The 11868-nt window shown below is 39.3% G+C and overlaps 1 protein-coding gene across 1 annotated transcript; it reads left to right on the top strand.

Annotated features, from left to right (window-relative positions):
- The first annotated feature begins 208 nt into the window (after positions 1 to 208).
- On the top strand, positions 209 to 11587 carry LOC120721546 (C-type lectin domain family 18 member A-like). Its single transcript, XM_040011942.1, has 12 exons — positions 209 to 396; positions 1234 to 1325; positions 5089 to 5322; positions 5441 to 5538; positions 5626 to 5747; positions 5878 to 5985; positions 6106 to 6198; positions 8542 to 8648; positions 8742 to 8871; positions 9038 to 9134; positions 9573 to 9664; positions 11277 to 11587. Exons 1-12 carry the CDS (start codon positions 273 to 275, stop codon positions 11312 to 11314), a joined length of 1335 nt encoding a protein of 444 aa, XP_039867876.1. The 5' UTR covers positions 209 to 272; the 3' UTR covers positions 11315 to 11587.
- The last annotated feature ends 281 nt before the right edge of the window (positions 11588 to 11868 follow it).

Raw genomic sequence — 11868 nt, 5'->3', positions numbered from 1 at the left:
GAAAGATCAGTATGCTTTAAACACAAATTAAAATTGGGATAATTTGAATATTTACTTAGTAATATATTGAAACAGCATAGAAAATCTACACTGTGTCTACAGTCCCTGTAGGATTAGTAAATTCCTCTTTGAATAGTCAGTGGCATGTGCCGCAGCCTGAGGTGAAAGCACTTGAGCCGGTGAGGATAAAAGAGGGAGGAGAGGGGCAGGGAGGCAGGATAGGATAGCAGAGCAAGTGGCCACTGTTGGTGCAGACGCTGCAGGAGTTCACAATGGGGTCGGTAACAGCGTCCGGGCGTTTGGATGTTTTTGTCGTTTGCTTTCTTCTGCCCTCGTTTAACTCAGCAAACTGGATCATGGCAGAGACACCGGAGCTCCGGATTTTCCCCACCACCGGTAAACACAATTAGCGTTGTGAGAGAAGTCAGGTGGCCACAAGGGACAGTTTCCAGTAGAGAGTGATCAATTTACACACATTTTAGATTGGTTAAGTGCAGCTGTGAAGTGGGTGTTTGAAAGGACAGGTTCAGTTATAAAGGTTTAAATTTTTTATCTAGTAGTTAGAAGTAAAATGTAATTTTCTGCTGACTACTAAACTCTATATTAAATGTGGCATTAGCTTAAATTGAATTAAACAGGCTTCTCTTTAACTTTTTCTTAAAATGTTTTTAGATCTAATATCAGTAAATTAAGTCAGTAAGATGTGAAGTTGATGATCAACAGATCAAAGTCAGCAGTGCAGTAAAATTTTCTCATGATACAGCCTAACAAACAAAGATTTAAGGTGGTCAGCCCCAGTTTAGATTATTATATAGCATTTATTTTAGCTTGTCTAAGTGCTAAAAGTAAGGAGAATTGGGAATACGTTCAGTTAACTGTTTTACTTGAGTTAACATAAGAAGTAGACACATTCTTAGCGTTTATTTATAGCATAATTACATACACTATGATCAGCAGACATACATATGTTGTTTAAAGACGCTGCCAGCAGGTTTATATTATTAAAACGGTTTTAGATCGTTCATATGACAAAGAATTCTCTCAATAAGTGTTAAAAAGTTTTAAAATGTGTTGTGATTGATTTTGTGTTTAACCTACAGACTCCCGGGTGTAGATGTGATAGACTTTACAGTCCAAACTTTTACTCTCTGTCTCTCTCCAGTGTATTTGCATTTAGTTGCCACAGCGACAGCAGTAGAAGTATAGTTAATGACCATCTGTATCTTCTTCCAGGGCTCGGGGTGAAGGAGCACTCACAGATTGTTGCTCACCACAATAGACTGCGCAGCCGGGTCAAACCCATGGCAGCTAACATGCAAAAAATGGTTTGTGGCACCTATTGTCTGTCTCCTCTGTGTGTTTTTGAATAGTGCCTTTGCTGTCACTGAGTTTAACATCACGCTTTTGTTAACAGTGTGGGCTCACGTAAACTAATCAGTGTGGGTAGACTGTCTGGTCTTCCTATGCAGCTCATGTTTTTCTCCTAATAAGGAACATTAGTCATTTGTTGTTGTTTCTCTTCCCATTCCTGTGTGAAAAACACTTAGCTGCAGGTTGTAAACTTAATTGTTATGCTTCTAACATTAAGTAAGCCTGCAGCTTCAGTCCCAAGGCCCAGAAAAACAGTAATTGTCATAAGTGTCAGTCACACTGATCAGGAATGTGTGAAGATATGAGGTAGCATGTCCGAGCTGAGTGCTCAATCAGCTAAGTGTGACTCTCCCATGACAGCATCTATAACTTAGGAGGACTCTTGAGGTTACTGAGGTCCCTGTGCATTTAAAGGACACGCTGAAGTGCAGAAAAGGCAGCTTTGATCAGTGGCCACAGTTGTTTCACTGAAAATAATTTGAATTCTTAAAAGTAAACTCACCAAATGACCACACAAACAGCAGGGTTTGGGGTCGAGCTGTCTTCCTTTGTAGTGCTGATAGTCTCGGCGGTGTGAAATAGTAGCGTTAGTGCACAATTTGTTCTGCTCTGCTGCAGGCTCACTGATAGCGTCAGAAATGAGAATGAGGCCAATATCAACTGGGTGTGTGCAAGTTTGTCAGGGTCACTAAGTTTATTTCTTAGACAACTAAAGTTAAGTAACTAAGCAACATTTTTCACTTGTCTCTTTATTCTAATGATCAACAGATAGGTCTATTGTAAACATGACAATAACAGCATGTTTCGAGAGAAACAATGAGTAATGTTTCTGAATGTGCAGCAAATTCTAAACAGCAGTGCTAAATTGTTTCCCTGTCTTACTCCATCAGTTGATACAGTGCTTATCTGCACAACTCTCTTGCATGTATGTGATTATGAGAGGTAATGAAGGATTATGAAACTCACTGTGTACTAGATACCCTTTGGGCCCAATATGAGATTTGTGCCAGGGCAAACTGTCACTTTTTCATAGATTACATCCTCAAAGCCAGTCGTACAGACTGAGCCCCTTTTCTTCGACTGCTCTTCAGCCTCAGAGAACTGTTCGCAACTGATAAGGCAGTAATGAGAAAAAGAGGATGTGGATAATCACTTTGTATTCACAACTCTGGTTTTACAGGTAATTTCCCCATGAAAACCCTCAGAGAAGGCTTTGCCAAGCTGAAGAGGCATTATTAAAGAGCTTTACTGATAAACGTTAAAAGGCTCAAGGCTTCACCTGTGTTTGCGAATATCTTAATATACTTTTTTTCTTCCCCCTCTCCCGCACAAGAATGAACCAGCAAGTATTATGGTGAGATTGTGTTGAAGTGATTATTATATGGTCCTTTAGGCTTTGCTTTCAGGATGAGATAAAATACCAATATTCCAAGAATGAATGATGCTCCTCCTTTTCTCACCCAGTGCCCTGTCGGCGGATTTTCTTTGAGCTCTTTAGGCTAAGAAGTATTGAGGTCATACCATCACTCAAAGAGGCCGATATTGAAGTTTAGTGGTCTCTTTTGATATGGAAATCATGACCTCTGTTTGTGAGATTTTATCTTACTAATCTCTCTCAGAACTATACCCAAGGGTCCAACGTGTTATTTTAATGTAGTTAGCTTCAGAGGGAACCATTTTCCTGAACTTTAGATGCAATTCCATTTTTTCTGTATTTTTACTGCTACTAAACACCTGAATATAACAGTTGTTGGTGCCACAAAGAAGGCTGAAATGCATAAATTGTTCATGCTGTTAGGCGCTGATACATAATGGCACACTTCAAAATGAAAGATATTACCCAGTGATCTAATAGCCCTCTGTCATCAAAGGCTTTGGCTGGCTGACATCAGAGAGCAGAGTGAATGATGAACTCAAGAGGCCTCAGCGTTTTGACACTACACAGCAGAGTTACACCAGGAAAACCTGTCTTGAAAATCTTGTCAGTCTGACATTTCAGACAGATTTGGATTTTCCATCTGTACTAATTATGAACAGAACAGAGGGACAGAAATACAAGCAGAAACAGGAATCTCTGTCATTCAGGCTAAAAAATGATTGTGGACATTTGAATCATTCTTCTTTGACCTAAAGTTCGTCAGGATTGTAGCAAACCATGGACTGTGCTCACTGAGTTCACGCCTCAACTCTTAACAAAGCCCTGTGATTGATTTAGGTAGTGCAGTCTTAGCAGTGCATGACATCAGAGAGCCAGCCAAGCAGACACATCGATATAAGATCCCTCACTCCTGTTCTGGTAGACATATTGCACACTGCTACTGCAAACTAATGGTTTTGCACCAGAATAACAAAGAGTTTTATGTATATCAGTGGACTGTTATACAGCACTTTATTTGAACACCCAAAGTGCTTTCTTACTGCACTCATTTACTCATTCACACAAGCGCTTTTATCAAATTTAGCATTCACACTCCAATAGATGCATCTGGGACAATTTGCATCTTGGCCAAAGATACTTTGATGTGCAAGCCAGGTATCAAATCACCAGACAACCTGCTCTATCTCCTGAACAACAGCCAGCCCAATATCAATAGTTCCAAAGTACATCATAATGGCTTTCACACGTGCACTTTAGCTCTTAACTGTTCTAGGTGCTAAAAAAGGGTATATGAGGGGCACATTTCTGACACATATTCTCAATATTAGTCGATCTTTAACTTGCCAGGTCCCTGGAATAAAGCCTGTCTGATGCCTAACTGTATGAGAACAGAGTCACTCTATAAAGGCAGTTATTCACTGAAACCCCACTGAGGATTTCTGGTACTGTTTTCTGCATCATGCTTAATCTGCAAAAAGACAACTTTTGTCCAATTCCTCTTATTCCAAAATTACAAAAAGGAAAGGGACAGGGCACCGATGCTAGTGATAGTAATAGAAGTAATAGAAGTCTCCTTAAAGCTAGAAAGTTATTGGTTCGAACTCACCAGCTACCTGGGGCCTTTATGTATTTTGCAATATGCATTCTCGTCCATTTAGAAGCAGGGTGGCTGTAGCTCAGGAGGCAGAGCAGGCCCTCTACTAGTGGTTTGATCCCTGGCTCCCCCTAGTCTGCATGCCAAATATCTTTGGGTAAGATATTGACCCCAAGTTGCTCTGCAATGCCTCTGTTGGTGTGTGAATGGTAGTTAGTAAGTGCATAGAAGATAGTGAATGTGGCGTGTTGTGTAGAGTACTCCAGGAGAGTAGAACATTGCTATATAACAATCAGTCCATTTACCATGGAATTTTGATAGCTGACACTGGCTAATCATTGTGTATAATTAACCTACTTTAGATGGCCTTGATATACATCACTTTTTAAAAGACAAAGTAGTTTATTTGGAACTTTTGGTAGGAAATATTGACAATACTGATCAAGTCTGACATAAATATAAATAAATTATAAATATTATAATCTAATGCAGTTTAGATTATAAGCTGCATTAGATTATAAACAAAAAATCTGAGAAACACAGTGTAAACAAGACAAAGGGCCTGTTTGAGCTGCATTTTCTGATGACCCTCCTATGTTAGCCAGTTGCCTAGGACAATAGGACCATAAAAACAGACACGAGATTGGAAGCATTAGCCTTTTATCTGTGTGTCTCTTTGTTTACTGTTGAAATTGAAACCCATGTCACTCTATTGCAGAATAATGGGGATGTTAATTTTCTATAGGACTGGAATGAGAAGTTGGCTACACTTGCAAAGGAGAGAGCCACATTGTGTCACAAAGAGCCTTTCCTTCAACACTCCTCGTCTTTCAGCCATATTGGCTGGAACACACATCTTTCGGTTGTTGGTGCTGCTTCATTTTCTGACATCACTGACTTCTGGTTCGAGGAAGGAAAAGATTTTCTCTACTCCAGCGGCCGATGTAAGGAAAATGCCACCTGTCAACACTATACCCAGGTATTCACCAGCATATACAAACCTTACACATGTTTATATGAAGTCCCACAGCTGCATACAGTTTCTGTTGCCTATAAAAATGCTGTTTTGTGTGTCCAAATCCTCTCTTGTCTTGTAGCTGGTCTGGGCTACTTCAAGCCAGGTGGGCTGTGCCAACCAACAGTGCTGGAGAAATGGAGAACTCTGGGAGATATTTGTCTGTGCATACTATCCTGGGTAACAGTTTGCTTTCCCAAAAAGCTAAATATTAAAAGTATTATTAGAAAACACAATTTTTTTGCTGCATATATTTTCATGTTTCAGGGGTAACTGGGAGGTAAATGGTCAACTGGTGATGCCGTATAAATCAGGGCTGTACTGCTCTCTCTGCACCTCCTCAATGTCTGGCTGTTTGAGACTGTGGGACCATGTAGGCGGACTATGTGGTAAGACAAACACACACACAAAATGTATTTATAGTTGTATTTTTTCAGTGACAGCAAACTTTCTTTATTTAATATGATCAGTTCCCAGTTGTTCATTTTGCGGCCTACATGTTTTTGTGTTTCTAATCAGAGATTCCAAAAAACCCATGTCGTATGAACTGTGGCGAACACGGCCATCTTAATATCTCCTCTTGCAAATGCAAGTGTGACCTCGGGTTCACTGGACGCTTCTGCCAGGGTACCAATTATCAACAGCTGATGTCATAAATATCATTCTCAGTCTGCTGTCCTTGTTTATCTTAATGTACAAAGAGAAAGCAAAGGCAAAAATGCTGCTGTTTTATTGTGTGTTTTTCAGTTCAGTGCAATGTGCAATGTGTGCACGGACATTTCAAAGAAGAGGGATGCTCTTGCTTGTGTGCTGTTGGCTATGGGGGTGCTGAGTGTGCAGGTAAGTGAAGTGTGCTTTAGTATGCAACAGTCTGCCACAAGAGTAAGGCCTCCTGCCTGATATTGTGCAGGTCTCAGTTGAACTGACTGATAATCTCTAAGCTGTCAAGTGATGGATTTCACTGGATGTCAGATGCTGACTTGTGGTATCAGTCAGCAAGATGTTAGCAACACATCTTTTAAGTCTTGTGAATTGTGAGTTGTGGTCTCCGTAGTTAAAATTAGTTTGTCCAGCTCACATGTGCCTGATCAAAATGAGATCTGGAGAATTTGGGGATCGAGTCTACACCTCAGATTCCTGTAAAGTTTCTCCATCTGTTCCTGAACATGTTTGTTACAGTGTTGCAAGGTTACTGTACTAAAAGTGATCACTGGCACAAAGGGCTGTCTAAGGTGTGATAAAAATAATAATAATAATATAGGAACAGCACCATAAAAATAAAACAAAGGCAAAACTAATAATAATAACAACAATAACAATAATAATGATAATGAAAATTAAATTTGATCTACTAGTTTAATTTCATCTTCTTGGATCTTTTTAAGACAGCTTCCAAAGATGCTGCTATTCTTTGATCACTTCCTGGAAGTCCCATTCTGAGCATGTGCACTGTCCACTTTGCAGTTTCATCACAGACCTCAGACTTGTATAGTCAGCAAAAATTAGCTTCTGTTTACGACTGATCTCATTTTATCTGATTTTATGTGGACAATCATTGCTGTTAATGAGAGCTTGATTGGATTTGCAAGGAGTTTTCAGTTTACGAGTCCACATGCAGCATCTCAAGTGATGAGCAAGGTTAGCAACACATTAGTGGGTTAAAGGCTAATAGCGTTGGTAGGTTTAATAGGTTGTGCACTATGAATTTGTCCCCCAGGGTGAGACTGTCATCACGGAGTTCCACTTTATTGTTGTGAGGTGTCTGACAGAGTACACTCAGTTAAGACCTGAAGTACAGAGTGTGCTTTATGGCCACACAAACACAGTATGCCCTCAGTGCCCTCCCTAGTTACAAGATTTGGTTCCTTGCACTTCCTGACAAGGAAAGGATAACCTATCTGACACATCAGATGAGTTAGAGCACAAAGGCCCGTGTTAAAGGAGGCTTTCACTGAGAGATCTCATAATAGCAACTACACTGAAAGCAGCCGAGAGAAAAGTCGACCAAACCACAGGGTTTTTTTTTTTAATCACACCTCGACATAATGTGCAACAAAGTTTAGGCAATTTGACATTTGCCAGTGGAATCAGACAAGAAAATCTTACTTCACCAGTTAGTGGTTTTAATATTGTCACTGACTAACGGTTCTTTATGTTTTTATATATCTAATCAAGTTTTGCTCTGAAACCAAGAAATGCTTTAATTCGTCCACATAGTCCACACACATAATGAGAAATGCCATCTGCTAATGACATGGTAAAGGATACTATAGTAGTTTATTGATAAGATAAGATAAGATAAGATAACCTTTATTAGTCCCACACGTGGGAAATTTGTTTTGTCACAGCAGGAAGTGGACAGTGCAAAAGTTATGAGGCAAAAATTAGAATACAATAAGAATAAATACAGTACACAACTGTACAGAATAGAATAAAATACTATATACAGTAGAATAAAATAAAATAAATATACAATAAGATAAAAATAGAATACAAATACAAATACTATATACAACTGAGTAAAAATACAACGATGACAGAAAGGATTATTGCACTTAGTATTATTGTATATGTATGGATGTGTGTGCTTGATCAGTTAAAGTCTTTATTATGGAGTCTGACAGCAGTGGGGAGGAAAGACCTGCGAAATCTCTCCGTCCCACACCGTGGGTGCCGCAGTCTCCCACTGAAGGAGCTGCTCAGTGCTGTCACAGTCTGCTGCATGGGGTGGGAGATGTTGTCCAACAGGGATGACAGCTTAGCCGCCGTTCTCCTGTCACTCACCACCTCCACTGGGTCCAGAGGGCATCCTAGAACAGAGCTGGCCCTTCGGATCACCCTGTTCAGTCTCTTCCTGTCCCCAGCAGAGATGCTGCCGCCCCAGCAGACCACGCCATAAAAGATAGCAGAAGCCACAACAGAGTCATAGAAGGTGACTCAATGATGGTTTCATCATTGACCTTTAGAGGAGATATGAGGGGATTTTCTGTGATCTCATCAGGTAGACTGGTAGACACTTTAATACCTTAGTGTACATCACTTTATTTCTGAGAAACTGGCAGCCACTGAGTAAAGAAATTTGTGCTTGTTCCCAAGCATGTGTAAGCCTGTTCTGTCTGATTTGAGGTTGGTGGTCAGTGTTATTACTCTTCATTTTTAGTTTATGTGCTTGTGTCCCAACAGAGAAAGTGGAATTCCCATTTCAAAGCTGTGATCTCATCATAGATGGAAATTGCTTCATGGTGTCTTCTGATGTTGAGACCTACTATGGGGCTAAAAGTCACTGTCAGGTGTGTGTGCGCCTCACTAAGGAGCCTCATCGAGTTTTCTATAAAACAACATACAGAGACCAAGTTTAAACTTTTTCTTATGTAAACCATCAGGAACAAGGAGGCATTTTGGCTCAAATCCACAATCAGAAGGTTCAGGACATTCTGGCTTTTTATCTTAGTCAGCTGGAGACGAGCAACGAGCTCACCAGGAATGACTTTGAAACTGAAAACTTCTGGATAGGTACTGTTTTGTATTATAAATTAATATAAATGAAATATATCAGTTATATCTTTAACACTGAAAAACGCTGACACTTTAACTTGCTGTTTTTTTTATTTAGACATGCTATGGGTATGGATGTAATTGAAATGGTGCATAGATAAAACAGCATGTTTTTACTCCACAGGCCTGAGATATAAACCTCCAAAAGACTCATTTCGCTGGGACACAGGAGAGATTCCCAAATACTTCAGCTTTGCCTTTGGGCAGCCTGACAACCAAGGGTAAGAGACCCATTTAGAATGAGACATTAGCTACTGACAGACGGCCGAGGGAAATGGACCGAAACAAACAAAGCAATTCTCCTGAAAGGTGGAAAAATCTGCTTCTCTGTTTTGTTTTTTTGGGGGGTGGGTTTGGACGTTTGTTTTCTTTTAATTTAGCCCTTTTCCCCTCTGTTTACTTTAGTTCTTTATTTTTATTTCAAATTAATTAATTAACCCAGTTTTTAACCAATAGAAAAGACAGTGATCTTAGTTGACATGCATCCCTCATTAATACCACTAGATGTCTCTGTTTCCCTCTGTGTTTCCTTAACCTTTGTAATTATAATCACTTCTTTTGTCCATGCTCTCAGTAGCAGTGCATAATGCTAACCATTTCTGGTATCTATCACAAACTCTTCACATTAGTCCACTCACAGCTTCTCTTTTTCTTTACAGTTTTGGAAACTGTGTCGAGCTGCAGGCATCGAGTGGTTTCAACTGGAATGACCAGCGCTGTAAAACACTGAACAGATACATTTGCCAGCACGGTATGGATGAAAACCTAGATTAAATTTTTGTACAACTGGCTGCCTAAAAATATTGTAACAGAATTTCAGAAAAAATAAAACTGTTGACATTTTTTATTCAGAGATAAAGCTTAACCTGAGAGGAACACTTCTTTTTTCTTCACTATGAAATCTTTGCACATTAATTTTACTCAAAAGCAACCGCTGTTTGTCCACAGATGATTTGCAAATGAGAATGTACTGTCCTCCTATGGCAGTCTTCATTTTGAAAGAGATCTGTGTGTCCGAAAACCCCAGTGCCTATAGTGCTATTATAAAAGGATTCACTACACTGACTACTTTGTAATTTGTACTTTTTTTTTTGACATTTTAATACATTTAAGAGAGATTATTGTAATAAGATTAATGCTACGTTGCAGTTCAAGGACAGTGTTTTATCTTCTAAGCCACATGGTATAAGTGATCCTTTCACATAACGAAAAATAAATATTATATTTTAATATTAAAAAAATCTATATAAAGAGAGCTCAATAATAGTTTGTTTGTTTAGGTAGCAGAATGGACGTCCTCTCATTTTTCCATTTAAAAATGGCCTCTTCTTTACAATTTTGGTTTCTGCTTCTTGTACATGCTGTGCTGCACTGTGTCGAGGCAATTAGTTTTCCTACTTCACTGCCTCTGTCACTGATGTTCAGTGAAGTGTAAAATATTAATCCAGTGTGTCCAGTAATGATGTGAAAACACAGAAATCTCCATGTGATCCCGCTCACACCTGCCTCTCAGTCTAAATCAATGGCACTCAGTGCTCACCATCAAGAAGCTCTGAGTAATCAATATACCTCAGCTCCACAAAAGCCTTCAGTGTCTGAAAACACACACACGCACACACACATGCACTTACATTGATCATGAGAAATGAGATGGTGGCAGATGTTTAGTTTTGCCCACTTGAGTGTGTCTTTGCAAGTGTTTGCTGTATAATCTATTGATTACTCACAGCTGAATGATGGATCTGCTCTGAATCTGGTCCTCGTTGCAGGGATGTGATTTTTTACAAACCACCTTTCTGTTTTTCCTTTGTGTACAATGTGTAAAACATGATTAGTAAATTGTGATCAAAGGAGAGCTTGCTGCTGAACTGTGTCTGTAGCAGATAGTCCTACATGGTTTTAACAAAGCTAAATTTATGGAAATATTCTTCCTCAATCAATAACGTTGTCACACTTCCTCTCAAAATAAAAGCAAAATTTCACTAAAGCAACAAAGAACTACAAGCATAAATTAAGCTGATTATAAGTGCACAGAGCCCTGCAGCCCATCAGACTAATTTCCAGACATTATTGCTGTGTTGTTTTAATTGGTAATAAAATGATAAGTGGATATCACACAGCCCGGAGCAGACACTAAGTTGTGTGTCTCCACAGTACCGCTTGTACTTGTGTCTATGTGGGGTTTTTTTTGTATGAAAACGTATCCACAGTTTGAAACTCTTTCATGACTTAAACATTTATGACTTTACAATCATTTCTGAAGAGAACCGAAGGATAACTTGAGAATTATAACACAAATGCGACATTTTTTGTGTGAACAACAAGCAGAATCTCTTTTATATTTCATGTTTTTCTTTTAACAGATGCAGAGCATATTGCTCAGTGGGAGGACAGCAGGTGACCTGGATTTTTCAAAGGGGTGAAATACTGCAGGTGTGATTATTTTAAGATGCTGGGACAATAGCCACCAGTGTTGGTGAATGTTTTGCTTTTGTTGTAGTACTGTATTGTGCAAATCTCTTTAACTACCATTTTTACTGGGAGAGCAGGAAATACGTGTGATGCAGTGACTGTTTGACATATGTGTAAACATGCATGAAAATAGAGTATGTAAGGCAGAATTTGTTAATGAAAGTCAACATTTGCTGTGAACACCTTAATTCTTCAACACAGCCTGAACTCTCTTGGGTAGGCTTCCTTGTAATTTCTTTATGTAGTGTTCAGGAATAGTTCTCCAGGCTCTTAAAGGACATTTAAAGTTCTTTTTTGGACCTTGGCTGCCTTTTGTTCAGTTCTCTGTCAAGATGATCCCACACTGCTTCAATAATGTTGAGGTCCAGGGGAGGTCCTGGAGAGGATAATACATGATTGGACAGGACTGAAAATGACTGAAAAAGGCACCAGTGTTCACGCACTTTCAGACCTTCAAAAAAACAACAAAAACAACAACAACAA

This window comes from Simochromis diagramma, unplaced genomic scaffold (assembly GCF_900408965.1).
Source record: "Simochromis diagramma unplaced genomic scaffold, fSimDia1.1 OVJJ01000603.1, whole genome shotgun sequence".
NCBI classification, from domain to species: Eukaryota; Metazoa; Chordata; class Actinopteri; order Cichliformes; family Cichlidae; genus Simochromis; species Simochromis diagramma.
The sequence above is the reverse complement of the archived record's forward strand: the minus strand, read 5'-3'. Positions and strand labels throughout refer to the sequence as shown.